Source organism: Coenobita brevimanus, chromosome 103 (assembly GCF_032717465.1).
Source record: "Coenobita brevimanus isolate Jiangsu-jjx chromosome 103, ASM3271746v2, whole genome shotgun sequence".
Lineage (NCBI taxonomy): Eukaryota > Metazoa > Arthropoda > Malacostraca > Decapoda > Coenobitidae > Coenobita > Coenobita brevimanus.
Window position 1 is genome coordinate 374,545 of NC_137056.1, and position 18,089 is coordinate 392,633.

The window sequence follows — 18,089 nt, forward strand, 5'->3', positions numbered from 1 at the left end:
GATTATTAGTCGAGTCATTGATGCCGCATGAGTACTGCAACACCTGGCAACCCTGCTCGAGCCTCGGAACGATTGTTTATATGCACAACTGAGGACTTCGGTGACTGCCCGAACCAGTTTTTCTCATTATGCTAAGGAAAATAAACCACGAAATTTATCTCAAACAGCAATATTTGTGTAGGTTCTGCAATATAAATTAGAAAAGTTCTTTCACTAATTATGCTATAATAAATAAGACACCGAGGCTGAGATGTTGAGCCACGCCCGATGAACGTTGTGTATGGTGTGTTAACGCGGAATATTAACTACCACAGGATTTTGCTGCATCGACAGTTAAGTAGAGTGGTTATCAGGGTGTCAAAAAAGGTAACAAAGGTGACGTGGGAGGCAGTGTGGGACAGGAAGAAGTGGAGTGCGTCAGGCCAGACCTCAGGTACTATCATTATAGCCAGACGTCATAATCCTTAGTTTGTTGTTTTACGAGGAGGGGCACAAAACCTCCACTAACTCACTTGTTGACATTAAGGGTTCACGTGTGGGTAAAATTATAGTTTCAGCCAAAAACAGTTATGGGATTTTGATGTTTTTTCGGTATTTTGGACAGTTCTAAGACTTTGCCTCTGTGGCATTTTCATTGCAATTAATTTTAATTTTACTCTTGAAGATAAACTAACCAAACCTTCAAGAGTATAATAAAAGCAATTTGCAACAAAAATGCCATAGAAGAAAAGTGTCAGAATTGTCAAAAATACTGATAAAACCTATCAAAATATCATTTCTTTTTTTTGGCTGAAACTATAACAATACCCACATATGGGTTGGCTATATGGTTATCATCCAGTGTTGTACAGTAAATGGTTTTCTGGTGTACAGGAAACCATTATGCTTGTCACTCAATTTAAAGCTATCTAAAGAGGAAGGAAGAGAAATAAATGGTGAGAGGAAAGATGGAAGAAATAGGAAAAGAGGATGGCCGACACAAAAAAAGAATGATAAGGGTGAAGGAAGAAGGCAGTGCTACATGGTTTGTGGATGATGGTCACCACCACCAACCACTGCTATCTACAGTATCTGTATTGCCAAATGCCTTAATTCCATAAGGGGTGGCCACAAACAAATCATCTCCATGCCACCCTGTCCCCTGCCATTTTGCTGCCCTTACACCAGCTCACACACCCCTCTCTCATATACCTCTCCACTCCATCCCTCCATCTAATCTCAACCTCCCACTCCCTCTCCCCCCCTCACACATTCATTCTTCTCATTAGTCTTACTCTCCACATGGCCAGATCACCTCAATGTATTTCTTCTCATGCTGTCTGTCACATCCACATCCACACCAGAATGCTTCTTTACTTCCTCATTTGTCAGTCTCTCCTTGTAATTCCACATCTTCCTCTCAGATAACTCTGTCACTCTCGAATTGTGCCTTTCCAACAAGGTCCAAGCTTCACTTCCATACATTAGTGTTGGTATCACAATACTGTCATGAAGTAACTTTTTCACTTCCATGCTCACTTCCCTGTTTCTTATCACTGCTTTCAAGTAACCAGCAACCTATTTTCCTTGTTGTACCCTTTCAAGCACTTGTTCTTCAAACTTCCATCCTTACTCATCACATTACCCAAATAATGTACTTAAAATGCATGCACATTATCCTTTTCCTCACCATCCAACCTCACTGTGCATTCAGGACTTCATTTCTCTTGAATACCATAACTTTACTCTTCCCTACATTCATATTAGATTCCATTTCTTACCCCCAGACTCATCTATCGAGCCTTGCGGTTCCCCTTCGTCTTCACTTAACAATACAGTATCATCAGCATATAACAGAACAGGAAGTTTCTAAGCGCTGCCCTCTCTCATTAGGGCTGCTCCAATATCCACTGACCCACCTTGTATCTCTTTTATAGCCCCATCCATTGAACAACCATGTAGACATGACACATCCCTGTTTCAATCCAACATTAAGAACAAAAATTCAATCAGTTCACCATCCACATGCATTGCAGTCTTAGCATCATCATACATACTCTTTACAGTATTCAACACCTTCCCATTTGCTCCACATATTTTTAATATTTTCCACATTCCATGTCTATCCACTCTGCCAAATGCTTTCTCCAAATCCACGAATGGTGCATACTTCTTTCCCTTCTCTAGAAACATTTCTGCTAAAGACCTAAGCATGTATATCTGATCTACAGAATCTCTTCCCTTCCTAAAACCTCCTTGTTCAACTAAATCCTCTGTTATTTCCCTAACTTTGTCAGTGAGTATCCTACCATATACTTTTTCTGTTACACTAAGAAGACAAATGCCCTTATGATTACCACACACTTCTTTTTCCCCCTTTCCTTTGTACAGGAGACCTTACTGTATGTATATAAAATCAACACCACTGATTTGAATGTTTACCTTTGTCTACAGATGGATGCCTGAGGTCAGAGATAACGTAGGTCGTGAGGTTGCGGCAGTACATGACAGCTCGGGTGCCAAGCCACCTGGTGGGAGGATGCGCAAATACCAGCAGCTGGCACTGACAGTCATTGCGGCCGTCAGCCTGGTGGCATTCCTGTTCTACAAGCACGAGTATGAGCGTCTGCGCTACACCCTCCAGTACCTAGACACCTTTGGTCAACCTCCGGATCCAGGTGAGATTGATCGCCTCCAGTGTGGATCCAATGCCCACCACCCACTCACCTCTCCTCCTGCTGACTGGGTCCAGGTGTCCAATGACCTCCAGGTGTACTCTGCATTCTGGGACGACCAGAGCGGCATGGGCGAGCCGTGTGTGAGGGTGCTGGGGGTGGTGCGCGCCAGCACCAAGCCACCCCAGAGCCTGACCTGCCTGTTGTGGTTTGAGACGGAAGCAGAGGCAGTGGTGGGGACCTGCAGCCTGGAAGTAGCTAGGGAGCGTCACCATAGCCACACCACCGCCAACCACAACATCACTGTGCTGTTCCTGCTGTGCACAGCTGATGACTCCCGGTTGATGCTGAGCCAGATGCCCCACCAACTGCAGCTGAGGGTGGGTGAGGGAGCAGCCTCACACCCACTGTTTGTGCACCAGGCTTACAGTGTCAAGACTCTAACAGACAAAACCACTGTATGTGTATCACCACCACCGGCACCCATGGCTACCCTCAAGGTGGTAGAGTTCATGGCTCACCACCACGGCATTGGGGTGAACCGCTTTGTTTTGTATGGGGGGGTGCTGCCCCCACTGGCACGCAGGCTGCTGGACCAGTATGGGGACCAGCTGGGTCTTCAGTACGAGGAGAAGATGTTCAGTCCTGTGGCTGGGTTCCCACTAATCCCTGATGTGGCGAGGGTAGTGGTGGAGCTGGACTGTGTGTGGCGGCACCGGGACAGCCAAGAGAATGTGGTGGTTCTGGGTTTGGACCAGTACCTGCTGCTGCCTCATCACCCCACCTTGCAAGCTGCACTGGCCTCCCTTGGGGCCACCCACCGCCCTGCCCAAGACCTGCTTCAGTTTCACCTCACCTCCCAGCGGGTGTGTCTGGATCAGGAGCATGGGCTAGGTCAGGGTGCAGCCCTGATGCTGGCCCACCCTATCCACACTGCTGGCCCAGCTGAGGAAGCGGGTGTGGCTGTGCTGCGTCCACACCTTATGGCTGCATCCACTCTGTCAAGGTCCAGTCAGTCCGGTCCAGCCACAAGCCAACACATTTCGGGTGGAACCATTATGGTGTATCACTTTGTAATGTGCCTGACTGAAACTCCCAAAGACACACACCAAGACACACAACACCTTCCATCCAACAAAAGATTTGTTGAGAAAATTGAGAAGTCTCTCCTCTACCGTAAGTGGCTTATCAACAGTTAGGTCATTTATCTGTCGTTTACACAACCATGTCAACCCCTTCATTTTGGTGATATTATTTTTTAGCTAATTCTTGCTGCTTCCAGAAAACACTGTTCAGATTAGGAGAGACCTTTTGAACCGAAGAGGTATGATATAGGCCTACCGTAATGGACTTCTTCAATGCAAAGGGTCTTTCCCAAAATTTGAGTAAAATCATCTGCTGGTAGGAAAAATAAACAAACAAACAAACAGGTTCAGCAAGTTAACCCTTCCATAACATTAAAAATGCCTTTTATTTTCTCAGTACTGCCAGATGATTTAACTGTATTCACTTTAACTACAGTACTGTACTTGAATTCAAGTTATATTGTTTTGAGTTTATTCTTGCTCTTACCAGATGACTTTATTCAACTTAGGGGAGGTCACTTTTAGTCTAACTGTTTACCTGTATGAAGGCTACAACAGACCCACACCAGTTTGAGATGTCTACAATGAATCAGCTTGTCAAGATATATCAAGATTAAAATATATAAGATGTCCCCAGGCTCAGTAGGATATCAAGTGGTGTCTGTTTGTCTGAGTGTTAGTACCTACCACAGCTATTTAAGGAAACTGGATTGTAATTACATTCTGAACCATAAATGTTATAAAGAGTAACATTGGGATCTTGAGGCATTTTACTGTGTGCCATAAGTACTGTATATAATAGCTGTGTCACCTTTGTACTACCATAGCCACCATATTTGATGATTTGATACGGTATTTTTATTTGAAATAATTGACAATTATGTGCTATAGCCTACAAGAACACGTCGCTTGGCAGTGCTAAAGTTGTTTTTGAACACCACAGAAACCTATGCACTGCATCACAGACATATAGCCTAATTAGTAATCTTTTTTCTGAGTGACTACACAAATTCCAAGCTGGGGCTTTCATATTATTACAGATCTTATTACACATCTCAAGTATCTTTTTTTCTAACGGCTTCCAGCAACTGTTGGGAAGTAAACAGCTGATTTTGGCACTTGGTTCAGCTTCCACTTCATAAACAGTATTAAGCTGCACTATGGCCAACCTCAGTATGGAGATTCCTTACAAGGGAGCATGACTCGTGTGTGTGTGTGGGGGGGGGGGGACTGGAAAACCAGCTTTGTCTTGTCAGTTGATAGGAAATTTTAACTGACAAATTTCCCTTAATTACTATGGATTTACTAGCAAATATGTATATAAAAAACAAACTTCAACAAGGATTTTCTGTACTAAAAAGGCACAAACACAAGATAATGGCAAATCAGCTCTAGAAGTAGCAATACAATTTTAATAATCAGTTTTTCTGTAGATTACTACGGTATGAACTTACCAAAAAATGAACTAAAAAAAAGGGTGAGGGGCACCATATAACAATGATTTTTTGTACTAAAATGGCAAAAATACTGGATGATAATAGTTTTCATCAATGAAGCCATACAAAATTCTATTTACATGAAGACCAATGCCTCTATCACTTTGAAGCCATTTTCCTTTTAGCTTCCTCTTTCACTATACATCTTCATCATCTAACCCTGTGTTGCCGTATGAGGGTAGGAGCCAGGGGCGAGGCAAATTGGTCCTGACATTTAAGATGAAAGTGACCAGCCTCACTCATCCCTGAGTGGCATTTCTTGAGCAATAAACCCCAACCATCCCTTGGATATAAACCTGAACAGGCTCAATCCGACTGGAACGCCTTAATTACCCACTAAACCACCAAGCACCATAATTTGGTTATATGGTTACCACCCAGCATAGTAAAGGGTTTCCTGGTGTACATGAAAGCATTTGGCTTGCCACTCAGTTAGAGTCACCCATAGGAAGAAAAAAAGAGATACAAATGAAGGAAAGAAAGAAAGTTGAGGAAGGAGTGAAAGAAGGAAGGAGGAGAGGAAAGGGCAGTCACACGAGAGCAGCACTACATCGAGTGGGTGGATGGTGAGTGCCCCTGTCTACCACTACCCATTCACTTTAATGATATATATTTACTGTAGTTTATTCTTGCTACTCTCTCCAAGTATCAGCTATTCCTTGAGATAGTCTGGCCACATGGAGAGAATGGAGAATGAGGCTGACTCAGACTATAAATGTGCGTGAAGTGGAGGGGGGGAGGGAGAATGAGAATGACTGAGAGAGTACATGTGAGTAAGGTGGAGGGGGAGAAAGAAAATGAGGCTGACTCAAAAAGAATATGTGAATGAGGTGAAAGAGGGGAGGAAGAAGGAGAGATCAAAAATAATAGGCTGGGATGCTGTGAAGAGGTATATGAAAGAAGGGGATATAAGCTGGAGAGAGGGCAACATGGAGGCAAACTGTTTTTGGCCACCCCTTCCAGGATGAAGCATATGGCTGCAGAATACTAAGCAGATAAAGAGAATTTTTTTCAGACTGGAGGGGTTAGACAACTTTCATTAACCTTTTCACTATAAAAGAACTCCCATGACCTGAATAAAAACCACCCTGAAGTAGTAAAAATATAATGAAAAATACATCATCACATTAAAAAGGATGGAGGATGACAAGTGGGTGCAGAGAGTGAGAAGTGTTAACACTGGGGGCATGGTTGCGAGAGGCAGACTGAAAAAGACCTGGGTCAGGGTCATAGATTTTGACCTCAGGGATGAAAGACTGAATATGGAGGCTGCCAGAGAGCAAGCAGCGTGGAGAGCTGCTATTAACTGACCAGGCTGATGCATGCAAGCATGCTGGAGTCTTTAGAAATTATACGAATCCCTTCAATCTGGGTAAGGCTTTTTTTACTTTTTTTTTAAATATATAGACATACCTATATATATATATATATATATGTATGTATGTATGTATATATATAAAAGGTATAATCTTGCTGCTGCTACAATCATATGACTTTAACTTGGCCTAAGAATGAATCTCTCCATCTTGGATACTATGCAGTAACAGTAGATTTATGCTGGAATATGGTACTATTCACACAAAAAAGTTTCATGGAAAAGATGTAGAGCCATAACTTTTTTTTTTGGGGGGTGGGGGGGTGGGGGGGGATGAGTTGTGTGAAATTGACTACAAAAGGCTTAGTCCAAGGTAAGGTAAAAGAACTACAGTATAGGCAATTTTACTCAAACTAAGAAAGACATCTCATTCAAGGTGTTTATTAAGGGTATATCTAACCCCTTCAATTTGATAATTCTGTCCTGTACTCCGTGAAATTATTGCAAAAGTAAAATGAAACAGATATCCCCAGGGCACACTGGGTTAAATGAATTTCTGCACTACTTTCTTACCCATTTATTTCTGCATATCAGCACGTCGGTATTGTTATGTATATTATGTATGCAAAGTTAGGCAGTGCAGCCTATTCCACAGACTGTTCATTATCCTCACTCACTCCCAAGGAGGACAGCAACAACTGGTACCCCTGTCTGAAAAAAATAAAAAGGATCTCAACATCATTTTGTTTTGTTTATAAAGGCTCCAACATGCTTGCATGCATCAACCCCAGTCACCTAATCACAGCTCTCCATGCTCCTTGATCTCTGACAGCCTCCCTATTCAGTCCTTTATCCCTGAGGTTGCACTCTATGACCTTATCCCAAGTTTTTTTCAGACTGTCTCTCACAATCCTACACCAAGCATTCACACTTTTTGTTTTCTGCAACCAATCGTCATCCCTCCTTTCCACATGCCCAAACCATTTCAATCTACCCCTCATCATAACACCAATACACTCCAGTCCCATCCTTCCTCTCAACTCTTCAATCGTAAACTTAGCCCCGTAAGGTCTCGCATTCATGGATGCACTACACATCCATCTCATCGTTGTCATTTCTGTACATCTGAGCCTATGAATATTCTCTTCATTTACTACCCAAGTCTCACTATCATACAGCATTACACTCCTAACACATGCCACATACAAAGATCCCTTAACACTGAGGGAGAGCCCTCGCACTGACAGGAGAGGCAACAGCTCCCTGAACTTCTTCCAACCACTCCTCACTCTGGCCACAGAGTGAACATAACATGTCTCCCCACCTCCAGAACATAACATGTCTCCCGAGCAAAAAAACACTTCAACACACTCAAGAGACTAACCGCCAAGATCAATCCTTTCACACCTGACAATTGCCACACGCTCTCCCCAACACACCACACACACAAAATCAGCATTATCTCGCAGTCTATATTTATACCACATCTCTTATGCACCCACTTACCTTAAATACTGCACATGATGAAACTACTTCCCATGCCATTGTGGCAAGCGGCACATGGCCACTCTCCCTCTTCTTTGACAGTACTACCACCAGCCCTAGATACCATCACCTTTTTGTCTGCACTTACTCTCAACCCTCTGTGCCCCACACCATCTCTCCATTTCCTAAATTTTTCCTCCGCCTCCCTTTCATTCTCTGCAATCAACGCCAAATCATCTGTGTACGTCTTCCATGGGAATCCATTTCTGAAGTCAAGTAAGTGGACTTCAAGCACAAGGATAAATAGTAAGGGGTTCAAGACTGACCCCTGATGCATACCAACATTCACTGAAACTTCATCACTCAAACCTCCATTCACTCTCACCAGGGTGTGAGCATCAACATACATAGCCTTAACAACTCTAACCAACTACTCCTCAATCCCAAGCTTTCTCAATGCCCACTCCACCACCTCCCTAGGGAGTCTGTCAAAGACCTGCTCCAAATCAACAAAAACAAAGTACAGATCGCTCTTCTTTCTTCTCTATTTTCCTGAAGCTGGCAATCAATGAATATGGCATTAGTGGTCCCTATGCCAGGCATAAACCCAAACTGCATCTCTATCAATATTCACTATTTCTCTAACCATACCTTCCAGAACTCTCCATTACCTTCATTTATTTGGCCCAAAAATTTTATACCTCTATAATTTCTCTTTTTCAAGGCATCACCCTTCCCCTTGTACATATGTACAATCACACTCTTCAGCCAGTCATCTGGAACAACACACTCAAATAAAATCATATCTATTAAACCAGTAACCAACTCCACTCCTGTATCTTCTCAGGCCATTAGCATTTCAGCAGTCAACCCAGACACACCTTCCACCTTCCCCAACTGCATCCTGCCTATTGCCCAGCTCACAGCCGCTGCATCAGTCAAAGGTCAATGGCCAACCACTGGATCAACTGACTCCAAACTTTCCCTGTTCCAGTCAAACTCCTCATTCAGCAACCGGTTATAATGCTCTCCCCAGGTGTCTTTAATATCCTCACTGTTGACCGCTACCTTTCCTTCATCATTTTTTACACAATGCTTACCTATGACAGTCCCTGTTTTCTCTCTTCATCTGATTTGCCAACATCAACATAACAATCACCATCATCCTATATTTTCCCTGGAAAGCTGGGTGACCTAGGAAAAATATGTTCAAAGCCTCACCTGACTTGATTAAACTGTTTGATGATGGAAAGAATAAAACGATAAGCAAGAGGATAAAAATCCCTGCCAAGTTCAGTTAACCAAAAACAAATGTGGTAATCAAGCTGCCTACTTTAGCATACTGTCCAGCTGCATACCTTTCTTCTCTTTTGTAGGGACCACAATCACAGGGATAAATGAGGAGCACTGGGGAACAAATCTGACCACCAAAATCAATGTAGAGAAATGGAGGATAGAACATGGAATTTTGATGCCTTTGGAGTTCCTCTACTGAATGTTTTGTATTACTTTTATGATGTTGTTCCATGGAGAAACTCCAAAGGCAACATGAGTAAAAAAAATTCATTGTCTAACCTCCATTTTCTTGTTTTATCAAGATAGTCCAACTTATGACCCATTCGCACTTAAAGAAGACTTCACAAGCACTCCTGAGTTGCAACTGATGGCAGTTGTAGTCATAAGTAGCAAGCCAGGCAGCATTCCTGAAGCTCGCTCACATAACAAACCGATTGTGCTGCCAGCGGTATGAATAATGGTCGTGAAAATCAAATTTCTAATACCTTACAGTAATAATAACCAGCAATGTTATCAATATATGAATGTAGCTACTGTTTATTATTATATGTTATTGTTTACAGCTTTACTGTAAAATACATATATTACACTGTATTATAGTTTGGTACCAAGAATGCACTCAATTCATCTCGAACCCAACCATACAACCTGCTTTCTTTTTGTGATGTTAAAGGAATGTGCAAGCCATGACTGTGATGTGCAGTTTAATGTTAGTCATGGCTGGCTTATGTGGTTTAAAAACCATTTTTCCTTCCATAATGTCAATGTGGATGAGACTGTCAACAGACATTACTACCTTGATGTTATTCATTGTCTTCATGACACAGTTTGGCAGAAGAGACCAGACCTTTGAAAAGCAGCAAGTTGGAAACTGCACCATGACTGATTCAGGTATTTTTGGTCAAGCTCAACATCTCACAGGTCCGGCAGGCTCCCTACTCACCAGACATGGCTTTGTGTCTTTTGGTTACTCCCCAAGCCCAAAACTCTGCTGAAGGGTTCCTGATTTGAGACGAGAGAAGAGATCATGACGAATGCGACAAAGCACCTGCAGGCGATACTGAAAACTGACTTTTAAAAATGTTTCAGGCAGTGGAAAGAATGTTGGGCTATGTGTGTCGAAGTCAGAAGGGGCCTACTTTGAGGGGGATTAGTGTCCTAGCTCAACAGGTTAGCTGTTTATTTTTTTAGGCCCTAAGGTTGGATACTTTCTGAACAGACCTCATATATGCATTTTCAACTTATGAGCAAATCAACTTACAATGGATCCATCGGACAGTAACCCCATCTTAAGTCAAGGACTATCTATAGTTTGACATATTCAGGGTTTCTCCAGACTTCCTAAAAGGAGACAGGCTTCTGGTTCATGACTGATGTTAAAAGCACTAAAAATACTCACTTACAGATTCAAAACAATATTAAAATGTCAAAAGTCTATCCTAAGCTGAAGAATATTACCAAGAGATAGCAAGAATAACAAAAATAAAGCCATTTCCAGACTGGATGAGTTACCAATGAAGCAACTTTAACCATGACTATAGTTCTTTCACACAAATTTGGTAGAGGTTTTCATCCTTCTGCAGCTTAATTAATGTAACACAGCAGCAGAAATAGACAGTGCTATGGCTTTTCTTCCCTACCACAGCACTTCTTCGTGACTAGCATCATACTTTACTGTTACAACTCAACATCAGGATGGGGAGATGGCAATTTTAAGCCAAATTAATGTTAAAAGAGTATAGTAATCAAGCTGCCCACCTCAGAGTGTTATCAAGGCCTGTGCCTCTCTTCTCCTCGGTGGTGGCAACAGCTTGTGTAATATGAGGAAGAGTGTCCAGGACCAGCACCCGGTGCATCACACCAACCACACGCAGCACACGGAACACTGGCCCAGACGACCAGCTCAGGTGTCGACTCACAAGCTGTCTTAATGCACCTGTCAGCACCTCTCTGTAGGGGAAGGATCATCTGTAACATAACACATACTTTGTTCCACATCGTCTTCCCCCCATCATTAGATCTGCCTTCCCTCCTTCACTTCCTGCATCCTTCATCCCTCCTTCATTACACTTGCCTTTCTTTTTTCCTTCCCTTCCTGCCTCCTCCTCCTCTCCTTCATTACACCTGCCATTTTTCATCCCTCCTTCACTACATCTGCCTTTCTTCCTTCACTTCCCGTCTCTTTCACCCCTCGTTTGTTACCTGTGCCTTCCCTCCTGCCTACGCTTCCTTCCCCTTCACCCTTCCTTTGTTACTTCTGCCTTGATTCACTTTTTATTGACAAATTGGAGAAAGAAACACCAATATGGGACTTAGTGTGTATTGACGTTTCACCTCATGGCTTCCTCAGAAGCCATAAGGCGAAATGTCACTACACACTAAGTCTCACATTGGTGTTTCTCCTACTTCTGCCTTCCCTCCTTCCTTCGCTTCCTGCCTCCTCCACCCATCCTGCATACACCTGCCTTTCTTACATTCTTATTTCCTGCTTCCTCCACCCTTTCTTCATTACATCTGCCTTCTTTCTTCCTTCATTTCATGCCCTCTCCACTCTTCTATTTTTCCCATTGATTCTTAACTTCACACTTCGATGTTTCACATTTCGTGAGGTTTTGGCGGAACATTCAACCCGCAAAAAATGAGGAAATACTGTATGTTACGGTTATGCCTGAGTTCTCCAGAAAGAGACACCTTTCCTCATTGTCACCAAACAACCAGCTCAGATCTCTACCTACAGGCCATCTTCACGAACCCACAAGCACCCCTCTGAGGAAAGGAAGGGGGTGCAAAGGTATATGAATATGGATGGTGTGAACTGGAGGGATGGCAGCCTGTTGGCAGAAGATAGGGTGACAGTGACATGGAGAAGATTTCTTTGTGGCCTCCCCCTCTAGGATTAAGGCATCTACCTACAGACAGATAAAGAAACTGTATCTGGGTGGGACTTATGTGCAATATGCACAAGTGAGGAGTTGTATGAGCTGATGTATGGTGCACTCCTTAGCAATGAGATCCTCCACTGCATTTACTGTAACTTAATAATGACCTATCCCACACAGCCTAGTTGATGGTGAAGTGCTGTCACAGTTGAGGGTTGATTTAACTAGTAACCAAACAGACTCATTCCTACCTCACAACTAAGAGTCCTCAAATTCCATACAAACATGATATAATATTAAAGATGTGATATCAGAATGTTATGTCAGAGGCAAACAAATGAGGTACAATTATTTATTAAACACTACCTGGGTGGGACTTCTGTGCACTGTGCATGAGTAAGCAGTTGTTTGAGAAGGTGTGTAGCACATTTCTTAGTAGTGAGGTCCTCTATGGTAAGTAGCAGCTCTAGCAGTGGCAGTAACAGCACCGCACAGCACACCTCCACCCATGCATCACCACAACGATCCATGCCCTCACGAACCACACTCAGTGCCTGTACAAGACAAAATTATCAGCACCATCATCAATAGCAAAATCATCAGTATCATCATCATAAGAAGCAGTTCCAGCAGTGGCAGTAACAGCACCACATAGCACACCACCTACACATCACAACCACAATCAAAACCTCAAGAACCTGACTGAACACATGCACCATCAGAGTTCATTATCATCATCATCTTATGTCTGTTTTCCAAGTGACTTAAAATTAGATATTTCAATGCAGAGGAGTAAGATGTAACCTTCATTAACCATTTCATTACCCTCACCAGAATAGGGTGCACTGGGGTGGTGTTGGTGGAAGGGTAGCGTGGGAGGTAGTGGGTGAAGGTGTCACGTATGCAACGTTGCAGGTATGCATCCTGACTGACACCCAGAGAGCCCAACCCTTGGATCACCTCAACACACACACATTCTTTTTCTGTGCCTGCCCTCCTCTCTTCCTATTTCTCCCATCTTCCCTGTCACTTCTTATTGCGTTTCTTTCCTTTTCAGGTGGCTTTACATTGAGTGACAAGCCAAATGGTTTCCTGTAAGCCAAGAAACCATTTACAACACTGGGTGGTAACCATATAACCAAACCATACGTGTTCCCTACGTGTCAACAAGTGGATTGGTGAAGGGTTAGTGCCCCTCCCCATAAAACAACTAACTCAAAGTCAAATGGCCACCCCTTACGGGATTATGGCGTCTCGCAATAGATAGATAGATAGATATATCATCCTCATCATCAAGCCGTTTGAGTATCCACTGCAGGACCAGCCTATCCCAAACAAAGTGGGTACGATACAGCCAATGTATCTCTACCAAGTGGCTTAGGCTGTCTGGTAGAGACTGTATGTAGGGTGTGAAGTGCTTGTAAGTGTAATTGTTGTGTTGGAGTGGCTTTGGATGTGTGTGTAGTCTGTGAACCAAGTGTAATTGGCCTATGCAAGCCAACTGCGTGCAAGCATACTCTTATAGTATGTGACACTGGTTCAACCACAGCACCCTTGATGTCCACCAAGCAGTACGTGGCCAGGAGAACGCTCCCAAAGTTTTTCACCCTGGCGGGGCACGAACCCTCGCTCTCCAGTGTGCAAAAACACACACTTTATCACTGTACCACAGAGGCTCCATATATATATTATATATACACACACAGTAATCCCTTTAGGACCCAGACGCCCAAGTCCCAGACATTTGGGCTCGGGCCTTCGGGGGGGGGGGGGGGGAGCTGACTTGTTTTCAACTGTACTTAGAACTTGTCACACAGCGATGAACAGCAGTGTTTTGGTGTGTAGTTCCGCCGACGTCTGGCACAGTGCCCCTGCCTCCTACCCATTTCCCGCCTACCCATCGTCGTGAGTGCATGTTCGTCACCATGGCCACCCACGTGCTCGCTTTTGTGATGGTGCCCTACCTGCTGCAGGCCCTGCTGTTCCTCTGCTGCCTCTTACTTGTGTGTGTGATGATAGCCCCGACGCCAAAGAAGAGGAAACGAGTAGTTCTGACTCTGGAGAAGAAGAGGGAGATATCGGAGAAGGTGGACGCGGGATGGTCAAAGTCCCGCATCATCAGAGAATTCAACCTGGCCTGCTCAACCTTGTTCAATATCAAGAAATTCTGGGACAAAGGCATGCAGTACACAGCTGACTTCGCATCGAAGACCAAACATAACGTGCAGGGGAAGATTATGTACCCTCCCAAGTTTGCAGAAATCGACCGCTCCACACTGATTTGGTATCGTCAACAATGTGCTGCTGGCGTACTGGTGCGTGGTATGGAGCTGAAGGCTGCTGCTGAGAAGTTCTCAAGGTTACACAACACCCCAGATTTCAAAGCATCCGAGGGTTGGCTTTTCGCTTTCAAGATACGACGTGGACTTATCAACCGTAAGGCCCACGACAAAGCTTTGGACACCGAGGAGGAGGGAGTAGAAGAGTTTCGGCAGAAGGTGAAGGGCTTGATCGACAGGGAGGGCCTCACTCTCAGTCAAGTCTACAGTGCTGACAAAACTGGCAACACAACAAGGATATACCACACAAAGTATGTGTACATACCATGGTGATGTGCACAGCTGGCGTAGCTCTCTTGCTAAGGAAGGCATCTCTCACCACCTCAAGGAACATGAGTCTTAGTTGCTTCACCACATCTAACCCTGCACCATCATCATCAGCATAACCGCCACCTTCCAAACATGCCTGCAAGATTAAAAACATAACAGGAGGATAGCAACCAATCCTACTTTATCCCTTCAGGCTATTAAACTCAAGTTTTACAACTGATTTACAAAAAGCCCTTGAAGGAACTCATAAAATACTTAACATTTTTTGAGCTGATAAGAAGCCTACATGTGGTGGCACTGTTTACCCTGCATGGAGTGAAGCAAAGGCAGTGTCCCCACAGGAACCTCCTCCTATTTCTCCGCACCTTGCAAAGGATCATGGTTTGACCCAGGCATGGTGCTGTCTACAACAACAACGTGCTGGTTCCCTACATGGTGTGCATACATTACTGTACTGTACATGTTGGACAACCATACAGAAGCAATTGTCTGCCTGTGGTTGACATGCCTGCTTGGCCAAAGAGGCTGGGGCAAGGTACCAACAACAATACTTACTTCACAGACATGAAGATGTATTGTCTAAACTCGTGGAACAAGTTGCAAATCCTGGTAATAACTGAATATAAAACACACAAAAAAACATTAAGTGATCTGTATCAGAACATAAAGTTGTAAAAACATAGCATCCCTTGAATAATATACACAAACTCATACTATAAGGAAACTCAAAACTAAGACAGGATTGTTTCATAATCATACAGGGTCTTCCAAAATTATCTATTTTAATTAGGTAATGTGTTAACATCTATCTATAGGCCTTACTGATTTGTTTATCCCTCCAATTAAACAGAACTCCTTACATTCATTTAATTTTGGAGGGAAATATGTAACACAAAGAAGAACAGTAAGATATAATACAGAAAATAAATTGCTTAGGAAAAGATGTTAGGAAGCTTCCTTATCTGACAAAAATACTGGCATTAGAATACAAGCCTGTGACCTAACCACACTGGGGTGCACTAAGCTGGTGTTTTCTGTGTGTGTGTGTGTGTGTGTGTGTGTGTGTGTGTGTGTGTGTGTGTGTGTGTGTATTTATCTAGTTGTATTTATGTAGCTGTAATATACAGGAAATGGGCTACACTCAGGAGGTCCCGTCCCTGTTTCTCAATAAGTCAAATTTTGCTTTGAACTCGTTTAAGTTTTTAGACTGGACGATTTCTTTGTCCAGGCTATTCCACAGGTCTATGCAGCTATAAGGAAAACTATATTTCTTGATATCCTTCAAGCAGCTTGGCTTCTTCAGTTTCATTCCGTGTCCTCTTGTTGCTCTCGTATCCCAAACATACAGATCTTCTCAGTCAATTTTATCTACTCCCATCATAGCCCTGAACACTGCAATCATGTTGCCCCTCTCTCTCCCTCTCCTTTCCCCTACGGAAGGCAAATCAAGCTTTTCCAGCCTCTCTCTGTACAACAGATCTGCCAGGCTGGGGACCATCTTAGTTGCTGTTCTTTGTATTCTCTCAATCTTGTTTACATCTTTCTTTTTGTGTGAGGGCCACACTACTGCTGCATCCTCTAACCTGGGGTGGATCATGGCCACCATCAATTTTTTCATTATCTCATCATCCATGTAACGAAATGCTACTCTTATGTTGGTAAAGATAGTCAAGAGTTTATATGTCTCTCTAACTGTCTTGTTCATGTGTTTTTCAGGTGACAAACTATCCTGGACCAGCACTCCCAAATCTTTCTCTTCTCTCACTTTTGTGATTGGTTCATTACCTATCAAATAATTCAGTGATGGCCTCTTGGTACTTTTACCCATTTCCAATATTTTACATTTTTTTTAGTTCAATTTAATTTCCCACATCCGGCTCCAATCATGTATCCTATCCAAATCCTCCTGCAGCATTTCACAGTCTTCCTGAACTTCTACTTTCCTCAAGTTCTTTGCACCATTAGCAAACAGACTTGTATAACTATTCATTCCATCTACCATATCATTTACTTAAATCAAGAACATTACTGGCGCTAACACTGAGCCTTGAGGGACTCCACTTGTTACCTCCCTCCATCCAGACATCCTGTTCTTTATTACTGTCCTCATTTGTCTGTCTCTCAAAAAGTCTCTCATCCACTCCAGGGGGTTTCCCTTCAGTCCTCCTATATGCTCCAATTTCCACAATAGTCACTTACAGGGTACCTTGTCGAAGGCCTTCTCCAAATCTAAATACGCACAATCCACCCAACCGTCTCTCTCCTGTAGTACGTCAGTCGCCCTTGAATAAAAGCTCAACAAGTTGGAAACACATGACTTTCCACTTCTGAATCTAAACTGACTTTCAACCAAAATGTTCATCTCTTCCAGATATTTTATCCATCTATCTTTCAGGATCCTCTCGCACAATTTTGTGACCATGCTGGTCAGGGACACTGGACTATAATTCAGGGATTCTTTCTTGTTTCCTGCCTTATTAACTGGTACCACATTTGCCCTCTTCCATTCCCGAGGCACTTTCCCCTCTTCCAAAGAACACACGCAGTTAAGCTGTGAATCTTATCGGCCAGTTGTTCTCCTCATTCCTTCAGTACCCAATTAGAGATTCCATCCGGTCCTGTGGCCTTCCTTACATCTTGAGTTTCCAGTAAATTATACACTTCCTCCACTTCCACTTTTATATTTTTTATCACTACATTTCTAGTCACCCCTTCCCCCTCCACAAAATCCCATTCTTTAGTGAAAGCCGATTGGAAACATTTGTTCATTATTTCAGCTTGCATTGCCTCATCTTTATAGACTTCTCCTTCTACTTTCAGTTTGGTGATTCCTTCCTCTTGTTTCAATTTGCCACTGACAAATCTATAAAACAATTTGGGTTCTTCCTTACACTTGTCAATTATACCTTTTTCAAAGTTCCTTTCTTCCTCTCTATGTACTCTTGTATATTCATTTCTAGTTCTTTTATATTCTTCATTTGTTCTGTTATTACCACTCTTTCTCCAGTTGTTCCACGCCATGTCCCTCTCTTTTTTTGCTATCATACACCTTTTATTGAACCACTCTTGGCACATATTTTTCCGCTCCAGAATTATAGAGGTCTAGAAAGATATCTCACTTCCTCTGTATCTCTCTTGTTTCTCTGAATTTTCTCCAACCCGCATTTTTTAAAAATTTTCTCAATCCTGTAAAGCTTGCTTTCCCAAAGTTGTATCTTCCCTGTCTATAAAGCTCGTCTCTTGGCACCACGTTCCCTATTATCATCTGGA

At 43.0% G+C, this 18,089-nt stretch overlaps 2 protein-coding genes across 4 annotated transcripts in view; one reads left to right on the forward strand and one right to left on the reverse strand.

Annotated features, from left to right (window-relative positions):
• The first annotated feature begins 66 nt into the window (after positions 1–66).
• LOC145415751 (uncharacterized) lies at positions 67–4,951 on the forward strand. Of its 3 annotated transcripts, none has more exons than XM_080284985.1 (2): positions 67–332; positions 2,434–4,951. In XM_080284985.1, exons 1-2 carry the CDS (start codon positions 268–270, stop codon positions 3,851–3,853), a joined length of 1,485 nt encoding a protein of 494 aa, XP_080141111.1. In that variant the 5' UTR covers positions 67–267; the 3' UTR covers positions 3,854–4,951. The 3 variants fall into 3 exon arrangements, with proteins under 3 accessions (XP_080141111.1, XP_080141113.1, XP_080141114.1); XM_080284987.1 differs by having other exon boundaries at positions 70–100; XM_080284988.1 differs by lacking the exon at positions 67–332 and adding an exon at positions 409–433.
• A 1,932-nt stretch (positions 4,952–6,883) lies between these two features.
• LOC145415543 (protein MMS22-like) overlaps positions 6,884–18,089 on the reverse strand; it is a 51,296-nt gene continuing 40,090 nt past the window's right edge. Inside the window, exons 18-21 of the mRNA XM_080284766.1 lie at positions 14,815–14,955; positions 12,577–12,764; positions 11,090–11,281; positions 6,884–7,261 (exon numbers count right to left, since the gene is read on the reverse strand). Of these exons, the coding sequence (XP_080140892.1) occupies positions 7,195–7,261; positions 11,090–11,281; positions 12,577–12,764; positions 14,815–14,955 (588 nt within the window). The 3' untranslated portion in view covers positions 6,884–7,194. The remainder of the gene's footprint in view (positions 7,262–11,089; positions 11,282–12,576; positions 12,765–14,814; positions 14,956–18,089) is intronic.